The sequence below is a fragment of the Macrobrachium nipponense genome, chromosome 33 (genome assembly GCF_015104395.2).
Source record: "Macrobrachium nipponense isolate FS-2020 chromosome 33, ASM1510439v2, whole genome shotgun sequence".
NCBI classification, from domain to species: domain Eukaryota; kingdom Metazoa; phylum Arthropoda; class Malacostraca; order Decapoda; family Palaemonidae; genus Macrobrachium; species Macrobrachium nipponense.
In genome coordinates, this window is record NC_087219.1 from 60,277,125 (window position 1) to 60,298,856 (window position 21,732).

At 44.2% G+C, this 21,732-nt stretch overlaps 1 protein-coding gene across 1 annotated transcript in view; it reads left to right on the top strand.

Annotated features, from left to right (window-relative positions):
- LOC135203224 (RNA-binding protein 26-like) overlaps positions 1–21,732 on the top strand; it is a gene marked incomplete in the record, with an annotated part of 231,575 nt that overhangs the window by 13,408 nt on the left and 196,435 nt on the right. The window contains 2 exon segments of the mRNA XM_064232984.1: positions 9,888–10,303; positions 10,796–10,971. Of these exon segments, the coding sequence (XP_064089054.1) occupies positions 9,888–10,303; positions 10,796–10,971 (592 nt within the window).

A 21,732-nucleotide genomic window follows, 5' to 3' on the forward strand; every position in this document is an offset into this window, starting at 1 on the left:
TCAGTGGCGAAAGCTATCGCCAGTGCAAGAAGAGCTTCATCCAATGCAGTGTACCAATCGAAGTGGGCAGTCTTCAGGAGTTGGTGCCAAGAAGAACGGCATTTCCTCCACCACGACCTCTGTGAGCCAGATTGCTGACTTCCTTTTGTATCTGAGGAGGGATCTAAAACTTGCAGTCTCTACAATCAAGGGGTATAGGAGTGTGCTTTCAGTGTCTTTAGGCACAGAGGCCTGGATTTGGCGGGAACAACAGAGACCTTCACGATCTCTTGAGATCTTTTGAAACAATGAAGGTTCAACAACCCAGGTTGCCGTCTTGGAACTTGGATGTAGTTCTGAAGTTCCTCATGTCCAGTCCATTCGAACCTATGCATACAGCTTCCCTGAAGGATGTTACTAGAAAAGCTATCTTCCTGACTGCCCTGGCGACGGCGAAGAGAGTCAGCGAGGTACAAGCGATTAGCAAATACGTGGGCTTTAAGGGATTATAACGCGGTTTGTTCCTTGAGCCCAAACGTTCCTGGCAAAAAATGAAAATCCGTCCAACCCTGGCCTAGGACCTTCGAAATTAAAGGGATGGCCGAAATCATTGGGCGCGAGCCAGAGAGAGTTCTGTGCCCTGTCAGGCCTCTTAAAATTCTAAAAATTTCTACCTAAAGAAGACTACGGATTTGTAGAGGTCTTTTAGGGATAACTTGGTGGTGTTCGGTAATAAGGAAAGCCAAATTTTACCCAATGTCGAAGAATGGGCTTTGGCTTTTTTCTTGAGGGACACCATCAAGGAAGCGCATTCATCCTGTCAAGACAGGGATATGAAAATGTTGAAGGTTGAATAATGCGCATGAAGTGAGGGCTATTTCTACGTCGGTAGCCTTCCAAAAGAACATGGCACTTAATGACATCTTGAATGTCACATTTTGGCGTAGTAATTCAGTGTTTGCCTCTCACTACCTTCGGGAGGTGAGGACTACATACGAGAACTGTTGCTCTTTGGGCCATATGTTCGCAGCAGACACTATATTGGGTACAGAGAGTAGCACTCTTCCTATCATTTAGGAAATAATATGTTAGTTTGGACTTTTTAATTTTATTTCTTTTTTATTTTTATTTTTTAGTTTATTATTTCTTATTTAGGTGTTTAGTTTATTGTGGTCTTGGGTCGGCCGCCTTAGGCGGACTTCCCTCCATTAGCCTTGGTTATACGAAGTTTAAACCAGATAGGCTAGGTCAGGTGGTAATGTTTTGCTTCGACCCTCATAATAGGGTAAAATGTTTTTGTCACATTGTGGTCATGTACCGTTGACAAATCATCTGGAGCGCACCAGCTATATAGGTCACGTCCTGGGGCTGGGGGGGCCCACCTCCAGTGAAGCATTAACAGGCATTCGGGTGTCTAATCAACACCTATATGATCTGTCACATTGTGGTCACGCCCCTCCCCGTGACAGTTCATTAGAGGGCGGCACCAGCTACACAGGTCACGTCCTTGCTGGCACCTCTAGGAATGCATTACCCAAAAAATTGGAGGTCTATAATGTAGGATCTAGTTGTTTTGTGGTTCCACGCCCCCCCCGTTGACAAGATCCTCTAGAAACTCAAAAACAGCAATCACAGGGGTCCACTACCTTGCTGGAGTCTCTAGTAAAGCAGAAGTAGACTTGGGTGATGGTACTCACGAAGTCAGCTATGCTAACAGGTAAGGAACCAAGATATCAATCATGTAAATGGAATTGTTTCCCAAAATCCGAGTCTGTCTCCCCTTCCTCAAAGGGTGGGATTCAGCTATATATATATCTGGCAGGTAAGGTTTTTCATGAACAAAATGATATTGTTATGATACAATAAAGTTTGTTCATACTTACCTGGCAGATATATATAATCAAAGTGCCCACCCACCTCCCCTCAGGAGACAGTGGCACTAGAAATATCTGACAGAAAATGGGAATGGTTCCTGACGCCCGCCTCCCAGCGGCGGGAATGGGTACTACCACCTGGCCGACCACTGCGTGTGCCGGGAGTTTTGAAATTCTGTCGGACTTCGGAGAATACAGCTATATATATATCTGCCAGGTAAGTATGAACAAACTTTATTGTATCATAACAATATCATTTTTGGTGTCATATTTCTTGTGCCAGATCAGCGTTGTAGACGTCGTAACCCTGGAAATAATTTCTGATGAATATAATTGAAAAGCGCCTTAACTTCGGAACGTAAGCTGAACCTGTCGTAACCCGGGGACTGCCTGTACACTGTATATAAGTACTCTGTTTGTTACTGTAGGGCCACAGGTACAAAACGAGGCAGTCCTGAGGCCTCCTTTACCTGCAAAGATGCTGGTGTCAGTGGTAAATGTTTGGAATCTTTTGTTCTATTTTTAGAGTGATTTTGAATGAATGCAGCTTGGAAGTTCTTGTCTTCTTTTTCATTGTATATATTTCCTGTTTGACCATCAATGTAAACTATTAAAAAGAAATTATATACCATTTGTTGCCCAATACCAGAGTCGATATGATCATTGTTAGGCAAAATTGTGGGTGTTTTCACTTTGTGTTATGGATGTTGATCTCAGTTTAAGGAATTCTTTAAGGCATCATTGGCCTGCTCGGAATAACTTCATGTGTGAATATTCATTTTCATACAATCAACTTACCTGTCAGATATATACTTAGCTAAGACTCCGTCGTCCCCGACAGAAATTCAAATTTCGCGCCACTTGCTACAGGTAGGTCAGGTGATCTACCGACCTGCCCTGGGTGGCAGGACTAGGAACCGTTCCCGTTTTCTATCATATTTTCTCTGTCACCGGTGGTATCAACATTGTTGTTACTACCTCCTGACCTGAAATCTTATTTCAAAGCTTTTGATCATCGTTTCATTGGACTTTATGGAGACGTACCTGGATCGTGGTTTTTGGCATTCGCTACTGTGACTGAATTTGGAATTGCTTTGATTTTTTCTCAGTATGTCTGATTCAAGTGTAGGTGTGAGAATGTGTGTGAATGTAGGCTGCAAGGTGAGGATACCGAAGGCTTCGGTGATCCTCACACTGTATGTCGTAAATGTAGGGGGTTTGAATGTTCTACTAATACCTGTCATGAATGTGAGGGGTTGAATGCTGAAGAATAGAAGACTCTAACTTCTTATTTGAGGAAGTTAGAGGGATAGAGTTAGACGTGCATCAAAGGGTGTGTGTACAAGGCCTATTGAGCCTTTTATTGATTCTATCTCATCTAATGTTAATGTTTTTGATTCTCCCTCTGTGTCAAATCATTCACAGGCTTTACATTCAGAATCGGCCTCTGAAATTGCCGACCTGAAGGCTACTATCTCCAAGATGAGGTCCAAAATGGTGGCCTTACAAGGTAAGGATAGTGACAGTGAAGTGTTCAGTGAGTGAGTGCTCCCCGTGTTGTGGAGTGGGGCGTTTGATTGTCTCTGCGACGCTCCCAGGCTACTTAGTACTTGCTTCCAAGGCTCCCAATGGGGGCCCAGTGGAGGAAGGAAAGTTTCGAAAAGCCTTAAGGAGGTCGTGGAGAATCCCCAACGCGTCAGAGTCCCTCAGCAGGGCTCGTTTCGCATCCCAGGATGGCCTAGACCGCTTCCAAGCTTCCCATGCCCAGAGGAGAAGGGAAAGTCGAAAAGCCTTAAGGAGGTCGTGGAGAATCCCCACGGTCAGCGTTTCCCTTCAGGAGGCTCGTTTTTTCGCATCAGGAATGCTCAGGACCGCTTTAGAAAAAAGCATCCTTTGAGAATGTTTCTCTTCCTCTCCCTCTCCTTCACCTAAAAGAGGGTGGAAGGGACTCGGACCCTTTCCAGCCCCTGAAAAGGCATTGGAGAGAACCTTTTTTGAATTCAAGCCCGGAGCGCTTCTCGGATGAAGCTCCCTCCTCGATCTAGAAGGCGAAGGTTGTGTCGACGTCTCCCTACATGGACGTAGCAGATCGTTCTCCTTCGAGGTCCCCTTCTCCTCCCATTGAAGAGGACGCGGGAGAAGCTTCTAAGAGAATTCTTCTAGCTGTCCAAGAGCAGCTAGCCTCATTGTTAGGAGTTTTGGCTGGAGATCCTCCTCGCAAGAAGGACGTTTCTCTTCCTATCATAAAGTCTTTTCCTTTTTCTCCTGCCAGGCGCGAGGCGTCTTCTAGGCATGAAGTTTCCTCTTCCAAACATGTAGATGAGGAAATGCTTTCTAGAGCAAGAGCTAGAGAGGCATATGCCAGGCGCGAGGCGCAAGCCAGGACACCAGCCAGGCGCGAGGCGTCATCCAGACGCGAGGCATCCTCCAGATGCGTGGAACCAGCCAGGCGCGAGACTCCAGCCAGGACGCCTTCCGGGTACCGACGAAGCGTCATCCAAGCGCGAGGCTCCAGCCAGGACGGCCTTCCAGACGCGAAGCGTCATCCAAGCGCGAGGCTCCAGCCAAGCGTATGGCGCCAGCCGAGCTCGAGACGTCTGCCAGGCGCGAGGCGTCTTCCAGATGTCAGGAGCCAGCCAAGCGCGAGACGCCAGCCAGGACGCCAGGTGGGCGCGAGGCGTCATCTAAGCGCGAAGCGTCTTACAAGGCTGAACAATCTTTCAGACAAGATGCGCCTTCCAGACGTGGGCCGCCAACTTTTGGCAAGAGGAGCTATGTACACGTTATTAGGTTTTTTCACTCTCCTATAAAAAAACGGAGGAGGTTGTCTCCCCCCAGATGGAAGGACTTACCTGATTTAGCTACGGATTCTCCTTTAGACCGACGGTTGGATGAGAACTCAGAAGACGAGACTCGTGGAAGAGACGGACTGTCAAGCTACAGTCTTGACAGCCCTTCTTCTTGAAGAATATGAGGACGCTTTAACCCCTGCCGCTCCTCCCTCTCCGCGCTCTTTGTTTTCAAGCACAAAGGCGCCAAGATCTTCCTCTTTCCTTAGAATGAGACCCACCATCTGTATGAAGAGGGCTCTTCAGTCTCTGAATTCTTGGATGGATTCAAAGAGGGAGCTGGTCAGGACTGTCTTCTGCATGCCCCCAGCGAGACTCGCTGGCAGAAGGGGCATTTGGCACCAAACGGGAGAGAATATGGGACTTTCTCTCCCGTCTTCGGCTGAAGCAGACTTTTCGACGTTGGTGGATGCGTCGAGAAGACACGGTTTGAACTCTGCCCGTGTGACTTGGGCCATTTCAGAACTGGATCATCTCCTCAAGGGACTCTTCCATGTATTGGAAGTATTCAATTTCTTAGATTGGTCCCTTGGGGTGATGTCCAAAAAGGCGCATGGCGCAGAAGGTCTCGATCCGGAAGTACTCCTTTGTATACTGTCGTGTATCGACAAAGCAGTACAAGATGGCTCTTTAGAAATCTCCTCTTTATTTGGAGCGGGACTTCTTAAGAAGAGGACAGTTTTCAGTGTTTTTTTCACCAAGGCGGTCTCCCACTCTCAGAGAGCAGCACTTTTGTACTCTCCTTTATCTGACTTTTTGTTTCCTTCTCAGTTGGTGAAGGACATTTCCCGATCATAACTGAGAAGGCGACTCAGACCTTCTTATTCAGTCATCGAGAAAGAAGAGACCTGCTGCTACGGTTGAAAAGAGAGGACCGAGTACGTCTCTTCAGCCCTTTTGAGGAGGCCCTCCCTCCAGAGCACCCTCAAAAAGGAAGGCTCCTGAGAGGAGAGGTAGGTCTGCCTTCCGTCCCTTTAAGAAGGGTAAATAATGCTACACACCTCCAAACACCAGTAGGTGCCAGGCTCCTAGGATTTGCGGAGGCCTGGGCACGTATAGACACGGATGCCTCATCAATGTCTGTGATAAGGAAGGGATACCTTATCCCTTTCCAGGACAGTCCTCCCCTGACTTCAACTCCGCGGGAACTGTCAGTCAGATACAGGGACCCTGTTCTGAGGGATACTCTTCGACTGATGGTGGATCAGATGTGGGACAAGAGAGCGATAGAACTAGTGCTGGATCAAAACTCCCCGGGGTTTTACAATCGCCTTTTTCTGGTTGCGAAGGCCTCGGGGGGGCTGGAGAACAGTACTAGACGTCTGCTCTGAACAAATTTGTTCAGAAGGAGAAGTTCTCCATGGAGACTTCAGCCTCAGTTCTTTCGGCTTTGCGCCAAGGAGATTGGATGGTGTCTCTGGATCTCCAGGATGCCTATTTGCACGTCCCGATTCACCCTTCGTCGAAGAAGTACCTCCGTTTCATGATGGAGGGAAGGATCTTTCAGTTCAGGGCCTTGTGTTTAGGCCTGTCCACAGCTCCTCAGGTCTTCACAAGCCTGATGAAGAATGTGGCGAGGTTTCTTCACCTCAAAGGTGTAAATATCTCTCTGTATCTGGATGACTGGCTCATCAGGGCCAGATCAGAGAGGCAGTGTTTGGAGGACCTTATTCTGACCATGAACTTTATCAAGTCGTTGGGATTACTCGTGAACCTCGAGAAGTCGCAAGTCGCAGCTGACCCCCAGACAGAACTTAGTCTATCTGGGGATTCAGATGGATTCTCGGGGTTTTCGAGTATTTCCTTCGCAAGAGAGACTCGCGAAAGGCTTGGAGAAAGTCTCTCTCTTCTTAAGGAAAGAACGGACGTCGGCGAGGGAATGGTTAAGCCTTCTAGGAACCCTTTCCTCGCTCGAACAGTTCTTTCCTTTAGGAAGACTGCATTTACGTCCACTTCAATTCTTCCTCAAGAGGTCTTGGAGTTGGAAGACCGGACATCTATCAGACGCCTTTCCCATTCCAGTGGAGATGAAACCTCACTTGGAATGGTGGTTGCCCCATTGAAGGAGAACAAGGGAATCTCCCTGAAGGTTCAGAACCCAAACCTAGTGTTATACTCCGATGCGTCGGAGAAGGGTTGGGGAGCAACTTTAGGCTCGAGAGAGGTGTCAGGCATCTGGGAAGCAGCTCAGGTGTCCTGGCACATAAACTGCAAAGAACTATTTGCCGTACATCTGGCTCTAAAGAACCTAGAACCTTTGGTATCGAACAAAGTAGTTCAAGTGAATATAGACAACACCACAGCGTTGGCCTACATTCGGAAACAAGGAGGGACTCACTCCTTGTTCCTTTACGAACTGGCAAGAGACCTACTGCTTTGGACTTCCCAGAGAAATATCTCCCTGCTTACGAGATTTATTCAGGGAGAAAGGAACGTAAGGGCGGACAGGCTCAGCAGGAGGAACCAGGTCCTTCACACAGAGTGGACCCTCCACTCAGAAGTGTGTCAGAGTCTTTGGTCTCTTTGGGGGACTCCACATGTGGATCTCTTCGCCACATTCCTATCCAAAAGACTGGAAGTCTTTTGTTCGGTGGTAGAAGATCCCAGAGCTCTGATTGTCGACGCTTTCCTACTAGACTGGTCTCACGTAGACGTCTACGCTTTTCCTCCGTTCAAGGTCATGGGACTAGTTCTAAAGAAATTTGTGGCTTCAAAGGGGACACGGATGACCCTGATAGCCCCCTTTTGGCCAGCACAAGATTGGTTCACAGAGGTGGTGGAGTGGACAGTAGACTTTCCCAGATCCCTCCCAAGAAGGACGGATCTTCTCAAACAACCACACTTCCAGAGGTATCATCAAAACCTCCCCGCTATCACTCTGACTGCCTTTCGACTATCGAAAGACTTGTCAGAGCGAGAGGGTTTTCTCGCAAAGTTGCAAGCGCGATTGCGAGAGCCCGCAGAGCTTCCACTAGACGAGTATATCAGTCCAAGTGGGAAGTTTTTAGAAGGTGGTGCAAGTCTAAGAAGTTGTCCTCCTCCACTACCTCTGTGGCTGAAATCGCTGATTTCTTGCTTTTCTTGAGGGAAGAATCGCATCTATCTGTACCCACAATAAAGGGATACAGAAGCATGCTTTCGGCAGTCTTCAGGAATAGAGGACTAGATCTGACAGATAATAAGGATCTCCACGATCTCATAAGATCCTTTGAAACTACAAAGTCTACGGAACCAGCTCCTCCTAGCTGGAACCTAGATGTAGTTCTAAAATTCCTGTCATCTGAAAAGTTCGAACCCCCTCATCTGGCGTCTTTTCGAGACTTAACTAGAAAATGTTTGTTCCTATTATCTTTAGCCACAGCAAAAAGAGTTAGTGAACTGCATGCTCTAGAGGATAAAGTAGGATTCAAGGGGGACTCAGCCATTTGCTCGTTTAAAGCTTTATTTCTAGCTAAAAACGAGAATCCCTCTAATCCCTGGCCTAGGACCTTCGAGGTTAAAGGCTTATCGAGTCTCGTAGGGAGAGAGGCAGAAAGATCTCTTTGTCCTGTAAGAGCTCTGAAATTCTATCTTCAGAGAAAACGCCAGATGGGGGGCTCTAGACAAGGTCTTTGGTGCTCGGTAAAAGATCCCACAAGACTGATGTCTAAGAATGCTCTAGCGTTCTTTGTGAGAAGCGTCATTACAGATGCGCATAAGATCTGTCCTGACGACGCGTTTCGACTTTTAAGAGTGAAAGTAAGAGCAGTAGCGACGTCTCTCTCGTTTCATAAGAGTATGTCGCTAAAGAACATCTTGGAAGCAACATTTTGGAGATGCAACTCAGTATTTGCATCTCGCTACTTGAGAGATGTTCGTGTGACCTACGAGAATTGTTTTTCTCTAGGTCCTTTCGTGTCTGCGGATACGATCCTGGGTATAGGAGCTAACACCGATCCTTAAAATTGTACATACCTACTATTAGATATGTTCTAGACTTTCTGCTGACAAAAGGGCTAGATGCCGCACTGGCGGCCAGTCACTATTGTTCAGTAAAGAACTCTTGTGATATCTTATTAGATGAGTATTATTTTTTTTTTTTTTTAAATTTATGTATGTGTGCGTAATGTGTTTTTGAGTTATGGTTGTTGTGAAGAGTTTGGGGATAACTCGGAACAATCTTTAATACTAACATGGTGGTTAGGATCAGGTGGTCGGGATTGGTTGTGTGCTCCTTCATAAGGTGTATTGTCATATAAGTGGATCAGCACCCATTGACAAAGTCCTTTCAGGCTCTGCCGAGTAAGCGGATAAGACCCCATCGGCAGACCCACAAGAACTCTTGGCCATAGATCATATATCTCGCTAAAGTTTCTTGAGGTGATGCAGACTCCTGGGCAACAGCCACGAAGTCTACCACCTATCAGGTAGGAACCAAGGTTTATTTTTACCTACAACATATGTTGTTTACCTGTCTATTCCATAAGTAGCTGTCTCTTACCCTCCACCAAAGGGTGCCAATCAGCTAAGTATATATCTGACAGGTAAGTTGATTGTATGAAAATGATATTGTTATGATACAATAAAGTTTCATACATACTTACTTGGCAGATGTAGTATACGATTAATGGCCCACCCAGCCTCCCCGCAGGAGACAGGTGGAAGAGAGAAAATATGATAGAAAACGGGAATGGTTCCTAGTCCTGCCACCCAGGGCAGGCCGGTAGATCACCTGACCTACCTGTAGCGAGTGGCGCGAAATTTGAATTTCTGTCGGGGACGACGGAGTCTTAGCTAAGTATATATCTGCCAGGTAAGTATGTATGAAACTTTATTGTATCATAACAATATCATTTTTGTTGCGTATATTTATTTGTAGGCAGTCTGCGACATCCGGCGGGGATCCTGTTCCAGCAGGCTGCCATAGGTCGGTGCTTATTAATTAATTAGGTGCTGTAAGCACTGTTAACGACACTTTAACAGTGCTTACGGTGCTGTAACTAGATACCTATTCTTGTTAACGGTGCCATAACTAGCTACCTCTTCTTGTTATATGCATTTGAAAAAGCGTAACTCATGGACGCCATGTACGTATTTGTCTGTATATTTGACTACTTTTCTCTGTTGTTTAATTAATAGGGTTCTTTCATACAATTGTGTAGTTGTATCAATGCATAACTTACATAGTAAATTTGAATTGTTTCAGATACGAAGTCTTTTGTGGATAAGTTCTTACAAGTAACGACGTCTCGGTCTTACATACCTAAAGGCTCGGCTCCAACTGCTTCCTCATCTAGTTCTTTCACACCTGAATCATTGTCATCAAGTACAAACAATACTGGTGATAATGGACCACCACCATTACCTCCAATGCCTGTGACAAAGCAGGCTTGTGGAAATTCACCAGATTCAACTACTCCACCAAATGCTGTCCCTTTACCTGCAACGTCTGGGTCTTGTATCATAATGCATCCCACACCACCACCTCTGCCACCAAGTTCAACTATTGTTCCTCCACCTCCACCACCTCCTGAGTCTGCTCCACCACCGCCAATTCCGGCCTCTGTGATAGTTCGTAAAGAAGAGGTGTCTTCCTCTCAGCGATCAAGAAAATCTGACTCGGTAAGTACTTCCTGTACAGCAAGGCATTACTGGAGTTACGTGAAAAATAATAAAAACTTGGTCTGTTGTTATTTTGTTCAACATGTATAATTGAAATCATCTCTTGATTTGGAAAAGTATTTTTGCAGTTGTCGCAATCTATTTAAGGTATTACTATTATAATATTCCGTATTATCTCCATGTGGTTGGCAGTAAATGAGTTGCACTTTCATAGATTATAAATTGATTATTTCAATATTAAGTAATGCTGATTTAAGAGATTCTTTTCATGATTTTTCAAACTGTATTATGTGATGGTACAGTATTACTCAATTAAAAACTCAAGTGCTCCCTTTGAACTAACGGAAAATCAGAGTAGTCAAAATAACTTATATACTATGTTGGCATTGTTTTTTAGAGGTGGAAATTTTGGACTTATTGGTGGTGAAGTTTATAACTGAATTCTTAAATACTTCTGTTGACTTAATGGTAATTCCCACTGCATTTTTTCAGGATCGAGACCGGGATGAAAGAAGGGGTCGACGTAGGTCTCCATCCCGGGGAAGGTCTAGGTCAAAATCTCGATCAAGATCACGAAGTAGGGATAGGTTGAGAAGGTCAAGATCCAGAGGACGTGCCGGCCGTAGCAGATATGAAGACAGAAGACGTAGATCACCGCCAAATAAAAGGTATTATTGCAAGAATCTCTTTGTGTTTGTATGATGGAATTCTGACTTCGGTTTTTTTTTTCCACGAAAAGCTGTTGTTAATGAAATTGGAATTTGACTTCGGTTTTTTTTTTCCACGAAAAACGGTTGGTAAGGAAAATTGGTTTTTTTGTAGTTTTCATTAGAAAACTTTTGAATACTTATACAGTACAGACAGTCTCCAGTTATTGACAGACGCGGTTAATGACGATTTGGTGCTATAAAATCAGTGATTTACGGGGCCATATAAAGCACCGAATTCTGGTTATCGGCACCATAAGGTGCTATTAATAGAGTTATGGCACCATAACTTACATAAGAAGGCGCCGGTAACTGGATATTAGTGCCATAACCACCATAAATTGCCAAGTTTCAGTAAATGGTGGTTTTTGCTTATCAGCGCCCTGCCGAGAATGGAAAAATTTCCAATAACCAGGGACTGAAATACAGTACGGGGGGACACACACACACACACACACACACCGTGAATAGTTAGAATCCACGAATGTTTGGAACTCCTATAAAAACGCTAAAAACAGCCTATTTTGTTAGTTAAAACTCAAGAAAAACCCACTAAAAATGTTCATACTTGGTTTTTTTAATCGTTTTATCACAAAAAGTGCATTTTATGATGAAATTGATAAAAATCCAAGAATTTGTGGATATTTCTCATAGGAAAGTACCGCGAATGTGCGAATTTTCCATGAATAATGCGGGGAAACGTTCCAGAGAGAAATCCGCAAATGTGTGAGTCCGCAAATCCGGAGAACACGATTACAAGGGGTCCACTTTATACTGTATAGTACATTCAGTCTCTGGTTATCGTTGGGGGGATCTATTCCTGGCGGGGTGTCGATAAGCAACATCCATCATTAACCAAAACTTGGCAATTTATGGCGCTGAGGTTCGGTTAATGGCGCCATAACTATTATCGGCACCGCTCAACCCGTTATGGCCCCACAAATCGCTGATTTTATGGCACTAGACAAGCCCAATAAAACCGGATTCCTATTAACCGAGTCCACCAGTAAGCGGGGAGTGTCTCTACTGGATTGACATATGAGATTTTGTTGATACTGTTTAGTTGAAGTTGAGCAGACCATCTGGGAGTTTTTGAAAAAACTAGTTGTGATCAGTGCAAATCTAATAATGGCAGAGATCAGTGGGCTAAGTTATTTGGAATGTTTGAAATTGGTGTTTGGTAGATGACTCATGATATGTTGATAATTGTTTTGGCACAGTCTCCCTTTTACCTCAGTGAAAGAGGAAACTTGTTAGCAAAACCAGTGTCAGATTAGTAGAATTCTGATTTCACTGATCTTTCCAGAAAGTTGTTAGCATTTTTTAAATGAACCTTACCTCTTCATTATGTAGCTTTTACTTCCACGCCAGCAGTAGTTTGACAGATTGAAACAAAAAATTACAACACTCATTGTCTGTCCATGTACTTCCCCCACCCCCTATCAGGGGACCAATAGGTACAAGCACATGTAGCCAGTCAGTCTACTCCTGTCGTTGGTTTCAGTAGGAGTTTGAAGATTAATACTAAGAGTCCTTTTGTTTTGTTCTTTTATTTTTTTAATATTCCTTTGATAAGAACCTGTAAGGTAAGAGTTGCCATGATAAGTATTATCCAGTTTTATTGATCCTCATATGTTTTTCCTTGATTGGATATCTACCATATATACCAGCGTATAAGGCAACCTTTGAACCTTGAAAATTCTCTCCCAAGAGGGGGCGGGGGTCATCTTATACAGAGTATAAAAAGCGAACTGTAAATCCTGCCAAGATTTTCCTTGATAGGCTAACCCCTGAAGCGTCAATAGTCAACTATCAACACTGTAAACAAAACATCTGTAATAATGGTAAAAACTGTGTGTATTCAAGTGAGTCTAATTACACAACTATTGATACTGTAAACAAAACAACTGTAATTACCATGGATAATTACCATAATTAGACGTTATGATGAGCGAGCTCTCACATTGTTACTGGTGTATGATCTCTATCCTTAATTCTAAAAACCGAAAAGCTTTGATGAGCAAGCTCTCATTTTGTTACTGGTGTATGATCGCTATCCCTATTTCTGAAAACCGAAAAGCTCTATAAACCTAAATATTTTTTGGAGAATATGATCATTTGCAAACGTTAAAACGTATTACAGAATGTAAACATTGTCATTATACGCCATTTGCATTTGATCAATGTTTACACGCTCAAAATCTCAGCTGATTGAGTACGGATGATATTTTCATTACCGTTAGCTGCTTGAAGAGATGTAATTTGGAGGTAGTACTTTTTTTTGTAAACTAACAAAGTTGGATTCAAAATGTGCACAAAACGTACTTGATTGTCTAAGCGTTAAGTGTGATTTCGGCAGTTCTGGACTTAACTTTCACCTGCTCCATTATTCATTTTATATTCAGCCTTGGGCTGTAACCTGCAGCTTCAGATCTCCATTGCGCTAAGAATGAGTAAAAATGTATTTTATTTTAACTTTTGTAAGACACCATCAAGGATCATCGGGTTCAACAATGTGACAACTATAAAGCAACTCTTAATAAATGCTCTAAAGATAGCGCCAGAAGATTTATCCTATTGTTAGGACCGAAGGTTTGTTAGCTATGAAAAATACAAATTGATAAAAAAATTTGTCATTTCATTCTGGTTTTGTTCACATTCTTAGCCCTGGATAAGTTTCGCTATATTTGTACCCCATTAAAGGTGAGTGCGGGTCGAGCTCGACCCGAGCGCCCAGAAAAATTTGTGAAAATTCAAAAACTGTAGCTATGCAGTATATTTTAATTTCTAAAATCAATTTCACCATTGCCAAACAGTACTAAAGATAATTATACCCATCTACAAATTAAATATTTATTACAAATACAGTTACCATCTGAGTTACGACCTAGATCCGTTCCGACCAACAGGTCGTATGTCAGAATGGTCGTTAGTCGAAAATACCAGCCAAAATGGCCGACACGTGGATTATAAGTACTCGGTTAAAGTGGAAGATTATACTGTACTCGAGGACATATGATATGAATGTGTTGCATTTTTAAGTAACTTTTTCTGTTGAATAATATTATTGTGTATATACAAGCTGTTTATTTATCATTTTTTATGCCTTTTAGTTTCACTTTTATAATTTTATCATACTTTTCTGTGAATAATATTACTGTACATATGTATATACAAGCTGTTTATTTATAATTTTTATGCCTTTTAGTTCACTTTTATCATACTTTTTCTGTTGAATATTACTGTTGTACTATACGTACAAGCTGTTTATGTATTTATCATTTTATGCCTTTTAGTTTCACTTTTATCATTTTATCATAGAGATATTTTTAATATTATACTGTAGGTGCAATGTATTTAGCTTTTTTTTTTCAGTTGCTTAGTTGATATACTACGTACATACATCTTAATATAATATGGTTTTTAGAAATAAAATATTTATTACTGCAGTTGAATTTATTATACAAAAATACAAATGAAGATCAAAATACGAAAAATAGAAAAAGTTACAGTTCAAAAAATAGAACATACAGTACTGTAGTACAAAATAGAAAATACATATGCATGTAAAAAAATAAGCAAAACAACACTCAAAATTAATGTTCACTATGGTGCTTGGTTTGACGTCATCAACACTTTCTTCATACGCACGGTCGAAAGAAAGATCAGCTGTTAAGTCAGGCGAGGCAGGGGATGGGGAAGGGGTGGTTACTGCGCTGGCCGATGTAGGGGAGGGGGTGGCTTCGATGCTGGATGAGGCAGGCTTTGTGTTCGTTTGACAACATGCTAAGTGTCGTTTGGATCTTCTGCTTTTTCTTTTCATCGTAGATTTCTTTGTATGGCCTCATTACTTCTTGCTATATCTCTCTATCCGGGCAACCGTTCAACATTCGGATCCATTCCTTCCAATTTATGCAGCATGGTATTAAGCATTTTATTGTAGTGTCTTACCGAACAATTATAGAGCCGTGATTTTCCACGAGCGGCAGGATACTAAAATCAAATTTAGCGCCGTCGGCGTCGCCAACACTGGTGGTGATGACGTCATCCTCCCTCCACTCGGCGGGAGAACCAGGTACAAACTGCCCAGGTGAATCCAATTCTTTTCCTGCCGGCGTCCGGGTGAACATCGGTGGTCGGTGCGGTTGGATGACTTTGCTTCGCTTTTTTTCTTGTGAATTTGATCTTCGGAATTGGTGAAGTACTCTTTTTTGGCGTTGTTGTTATTTTGCTTTTTATTTAGGCGTTGCCATGTCGGATTCTAGTCCGTCGGGAGTTAGGTTTTGCATCTCAGGATGTAAAACTAGATTATCCAAGCTAGAGTATGATTCTCACAATAAATGTGTTAAGTGTAGGGGACAGGTTTGTTCAGCAGATCGAACATGTAACGAGTGTAGTGATTGGACTGATTCTCAATGGAAGTTTTTTAGTTCATACTCGGAGAAATTAGCTAAAGACAGAATTGGAAAAGCAGCGCTTAGGGAAAGTAGACTTAGCTCTGCTTCGTCTTGCGATGCATCTGTTCTTCTGTTCTTTCTCCTCAAATTGTTATGTCTCCTTTAACTACACCTCCTATTCCTCCTACTAATCCCACTTCTCCGGCTTCCCGTGTAGTTTTTTCTTCCGACACCATTGCCAGTCTGGAATCGAGGTTAGATCAGAAAATTTTCCGGTACTAGCGAATACGGTTTGTTTCAACTTGTGGTAATTCAGTTAAGACGTTTTTGGAGAAAGCGGCCTCAGGTAAGAGTGTAGTTGAGGGTGCGTCTGTCTGTCCTGACACGTCTCCTAGACAAAGGTCACTGTCCAGCTCCCCGCACCGGGGAGAAGACATACCGGAAGTCCAAGGGAGTCGATCGGGATTTGCCCACAGACAGGCGCCTCTCTTGTTGAGCCTGTTGCGCCTCAACAGGGCTCGGTTAAGCGTTGGAAAGGTGTTGCGGTCAGACGCCTTTCAAATGATTCAAGCGATTCGTCTCCGGTCGCACGGCGCTCTTGGCGAGATTCGCCCGTTTCGCGTCCCTTAAGAGGCGTTCAGGCGCCGATTCTTCGCCTCCTCCAGTCAAGCGGTATAAGGAGCCTGAGAGTAGGGTTGCGCCTCGGCCGTTAGCGGCTCGTTCGTCGCCTCAATCTGTGCCTTTTCGGCTCCATCTACTAGTAGAGATTGTGGTTTTAGCGCTGTAGCTAGCAGTTCTAAGGGTGTTTCTTTAGGCGCTTTTTCGTCTGTTACGCCTGATGCGCCGTTTCGCCTCGAATTTCGGCGGCTCCGAGCGAGGCGCAAGTAGTTTTTCCGCCTCCTGCTGAACATTTAGGCTCTTCCAAGCCTACGTTAACTGTTTTTTGATTCGTCTCTGGCGCCTTTGCGCAAGCAGTTAGAGATGTTAACCAACTGGATGAATGAGTCCAAGGGTGGTTCGAAACCTTCAGATCCGGTTGTAGTTCCGTCTACTTCTTCGGCGGTATCGGAGAATGAAGAAGAAGTAGAGGAGGAGGATTCACATCACCTCTCGTGTTATTCACGTCTCCTTAGATTTCTTCTGGTATCTTATCCAGATTATTTTGAGAAAGCGGCTCCGCGCTCCCCAACTTCGACTTTTTTGATGAGGAGGAAAACTTCAGACCCTCTCCTCCCAAAACTTGTTCTATCTAAAGCGGTTAGACATTCGTTGAAAGAGACGAGAAATGGATGTCTATGAAAAGAGACTTAGGGAAGGCTCTTTTGCTTACCCTCCCTCTAAGTTGCTTCGTAAGAGGTATAGGTTTTATGTAACTGGGGAAGCTCTTCTCTGGGAGTTTCTGCCTCCTCCCAGGGAGACTTCTCCAGTTTAATCGACTCCTCTAGAAGATCTGCTTTCGCCGCAGCGAAAGTTTTCTTTACAGCGCCTGAGTTGGACCACGTTGTAAAGAATCAATTTAAACTTTTTGGAAGTTTTTTTTTTCTTTAGCTTCCTTGATTGGACTATTGGCGCTTTAGCGGCCAAGATCGAAGACTGTCCTTCTCTTTCCCAGGAGTTAGCGGAGGATTGGATTGGTGTTCTGTCCTGTGCGGACAAATCCATTAGGGATGGATGTGATGAGTTAGCTTCGCTCATCGCCTTTGGTACCCTTAAGAAAAGGCAACTTTGGTGCTCCTTTGCTTCTAAAAGGGTTACGTCCCAACAGAAGTCTGCTCTCTTGTTTGCTTTTTTGTGAAAGATAACCTCTTTCCAGACGATGTAGTGTTGTCAATTTCGTCTGCGCTAGATAAGAAATCTACTTCGGATTACTGGCACAGTCTACTAAGAGACCTAAAGCTCCTGTGGAGACTGTTCCTTCGGTTTCTCCTCTGGCCCAAGCGCCTTTTCGAGGGAGAAAACCCAAGCGCTTCTTTCGGCCGAAATCGAATTTGCGACCTCAGTCTAAGGCCTCGGCCAAGGTTAACAAACCTTCCAAATGAAAGCTCGGTTCTTCATGCACCAGTGGGAGCCAGGCTGGCTCTGTTTTGGAGGAATGGGGAAAACAGGGAGCAGAAGCCTGGGTAGTGCAAGTACTCAAGTTCGGCTATCGTATTCCTCTCGTTTCACCTCCCTCGCTCTCACCTGTGCCAATTCCATTCCAGGCATACTCTCCGGGCTCAGACAAATTTCTGGCGCTAGCCGCAGAAGTGGAAGCGCTTGTTCTCAAAGAAGCGATAGAACAACGATAGAAGAGGGGATTTTCCTCCAGGCTTTTACAATCGCCTTTTTGTAGTTCCCAAGTCATCAGGGGGCTGGAGGCCGGTTTTGGATGTGAGCGCCCTGAACTTGCATGTCCAGAAAACAAAATTTCATATGGAGACCACTCGGTCGGTTCTGGAGTCCATCAGACAGGGGATTGGATGGTCTCTCTGGACATGCAAGACGCTTATTTTCCACATTCCGATACATCGCGAATCTCGGAAGTACCTGAGGTTCATGTTCGAAGGCAAGGTGTTTCAGTTTCGGGCGCTTTGCTTCGGACTAGCGACCGCTCCTCAAGTGTTTTCACAGGGTTCTATCCCCGATAGGAAGCTGGCTACACATATTAGGAGTAAGAATCTCCCTCTATCTGGACGATTGGCTTCTCCGGTCGGAATCAGAGAGTCGGTGCATGAAGGGACCTTGGAACAACTCTGGATCTTGCCAGAAAAGTTAGAATTCTGGTCAACAAACAGAAGTCCCAGTTGGTTCCATCTCAGAGCATCCTTTATTTGGGGATGATTCTGATGCTCAAGTTTTTCGGGCTTTTCTGTCCCCGAAGAGGGTTCAAGGCTGTCTGGAGACAGTTCAGAGTTCTTGGACAAAAAGGTAAAGTTCTGCCAATCAGTGGATGAGGCTCCTGGGCAATTTGACGTCAGTGGAGAAATTTGTGACGTTGGGAAGACTGCACATGAGACCTCTGCAGTTTTTCCTGAGAGCCTCTTGGTGCAGGAAGACACAACCAGACTCGATTACCTTCCTGTCACAGATCAAATAAAAGAGGACCTAAGGTGGTGGCTCTCTCGAGCAAGGTTGGAGACCCCAAAGAAGGGTTAGATTTACGGACCCATCCTCCCGAACCTACAGTTCTTTTCGACGCATCGGACACAGGTTGGGAGCCCTACTGGGAAATCAACGGACTTCAGGAGCTTTGGTCGGAGAAGGAGAAGAAGTTCCACATAAATGTAAAGGAACTGTTAGCAATTTTCTTAGGGCTCAGACAGTTTCGGAGCTTAGTAGAAGGCCGACGAATAGTGGCAGTGCATTCCGACAACTCCACGGCTCTCTCGTACGTGCGGAAACAGGGGGGGGGACTCAGTCTTTCTCTCTGTACGAAGTAGCCAAGGATCTCCTCCTGTGGTCAAACGAAGCGAAGGTTCAGCTAGTCCCGAGATTTGTTCCGGGAAAGATGAACGTCCTGGCGGACGAGTTAAGTCGTCAACAGCAAGTGTTACCTCTGGAGTGGACTTTGGACAACAAGATTTGTCAGAAACTTTGGCGCCTTTGGGGACTACCGTCAATAGACCTGTTCGCGACATCGAGGAAACAACCGTCTTCCTCTCTTTTTGTTCTCCAGTCCCAGATCCTCTAGCTTGGTCGGTGGAACGCAAATGCTGTTGGATTGGTCGGGTCTGGAAGCTTATGCATTCCCTCCGTTCGGTCTAATAAGAGAGGTGCTGAACAAGTTCATGTCGCACAGCAATGTAACGCTAACGTTTAATCGCTCCCTTTTGGCCCAAGGAAAGAGTGGTTCCCGGACATTCTCCAGTTGTTAGTAGACTTCCCCAGACTTCTTCCTCCAGAGAAGTGGCTTCTCAAACAAGCCTCACTTCAAGAGGTTCCACCAAAACTTGTCCGCTCTAGCTCTGACAGGGTTCAGACTGTCCGGAATCTTGTCAGAGCGAAAGGATTTTCAAGAAGAGCTGCAGAAGCTATCGCTAGTTGTAGGAGAGAGTCTTCTAACAACAAATCTATCAAGGGAAGTGGAGAGTCTTCAGAGAGTGGTGTAGAAGTGCTAAGTCTCTACTTCTGCGACCTCTTTAACAGAAATAGCAGATTTTCTTCTATTTCTTAGGAACTCTAAGAAACTGGCTCCTTCGAACGATCAGAGGATATAGAGCCATGCTCTCTTCGGTTTTTTTCGACATCGAGGTTTGGATATTTCCTCCAATTCAGATCTGTCGGACCTCATTAGGTCTTTCGAAACCACTAAGCTCCCGCAAGATACAGTGGCTTGGAACTTAGATGTGGTGCTTAAGTTCCTCATGGGGGCCACCGTTTGAGCCTTTGAAGTCGGCTTCACTCAGGAACTTGACTAAGAAGGCACTCTTTCTTATTGCACTAGCTTCTGCTAAGCGTGTCAGCGAATTGGCACGCTATAGACAAAAGAGTCGGTTTTCTCTCAAGGCATGCTGTATTTTCGGTATCTTTGACCTTTCTAGCCAAAAATGAGAATCCTTCTAATCCTTGGCCGAGGAGTTTTGTGGTAAGGAACTTATCTGATTTGGTTGGACATGAGGAGGAAGAAAGGACTCTTATGTCAGTCAGGGCTATTAAGCAGTATCTGTTTTTTGCCACTAAGGGTATCAGAGGACAATCTTCTAAGCTCTGGACCTCGATTTCAAAATCCCTTCTCGTCCTCTTTCTAAGAATGCTATATCGTTCTTTATTAGAGAGCTTATCAGGGAAGCTCACTCGCAGTCCGCAGAGAACGACAATCTTTCCGTTTCTGAGAGTTAAAGCTCACGAGGTTAGAGCAGTGGCAACTTCTTTAGCATTCAGAAAGAATTTATCTTTAGCTTCGATTCTTCAGAGCACGTTCTGGAGATCGAATTCGGTTTTTGCGAGTCATCATCTCAAAGAGATAGAAACGGTTTTCGAGAATTGTAAAACGTTAGGTCCGGTGGCGGTTTCTGGCATGGTGTTGGGAGAAACGGCACAGGGGTCGTCACCTCCCTATGCTAACTTTTCACCTTGAATAGGTTGTCGAGTTCAAGGGAAGGCTGGGGTACTGAGTACCTGGGATACTCACCAGTCTGTTAGGTCAGATTTTACAATGGTTGGGTATATATGTTTTTAAATCTGGTGTTGGTGACAAATGTTTTGTATATTGAATTTTCTGGTCTTAGCCCAGGGCAAGGGCAATCTTTGTTGTTACTATCCTCCGTCAGTCAGCCTTGACTCGCTTGAACTACGGAAGGATTCCACTCCTGGTTTAGAGGCTAACTTTGGTCAAATTCCAATTCCTCTACAATAGTAAGAAGAGCACCGACCAGAGCAGTAACAGTCTGCTGTAGCTCTCTTACAAAAGGTAAGTACAAACAGACACCTTGAGTGTTTACTGGTATTGCAATAAATGTAACCATTTAAAAATACTAGTGGTCCACTGAAATCCCACCTTCCCATAAATGTGTAATCAGCTCTATAATTGTTCGGTAAGACACTACAATAAAAATGAAATTTTCATTATTAAAATGAAGTTTTATTGTATACTTACCGAACAATTATGATTATACCCACCCTCCTCCCCTTAGGTGGACGGACGGGCAGAAAGAATTGGATTCACCTGGGCAGTTGTACCTGGTTCTCCGCGAGTGGAGGGAGATGACGTCATCACCACCAGTGTTGGCGACGCCGACGCGCTAAATTTGAATTTAGTATCCTGCCGCTCGTGGAAATCACGGCTCTATAATTGTTCGGTAGTATACAATAAAACTTCATTTTAATAATGAAAATTTCATTTTGTATGGCTTCCGATAATCCTTTACGTAAACTTTCGTTCGGGCTCCTCCTCTTCTACAACTTCCTTTTCTTCCTCTCTTCTTTCTTCTTCAGCTTTCCTTTCTTCTTCTATTGCTAACAGTTCTTCATTTGTTAATTCCTCAGGTTCTTCACTTATCAGTTCTTCAATTTCTTCTTCATCACATCCTAACTCAAGTTGCTTTGCCAAGCTAACAATTTTTCCTCCTCGGACGTTGCTTAATTCCTCTTCGTTATCGAAGCCAACAAAATCTCTGAGGAAGCGTTTGCAGCAGTGTTTCCAAATACCACTTATACATTTTTCTGTCACCAAATCCCAAGCTTTAGTGACATGCTTGATACAATGGTAAATGTTGTACGATTTCTAATAATCGCGCAAAGTCAGCTCAGGGTTTTCATCCATAGCTTCGATGGCTTGGTCAAAGGAAATTCTTACGTAGTGCGCCTTGAACGTAGAAATTGCACCCTGGTCCATGGGTTGGATTAG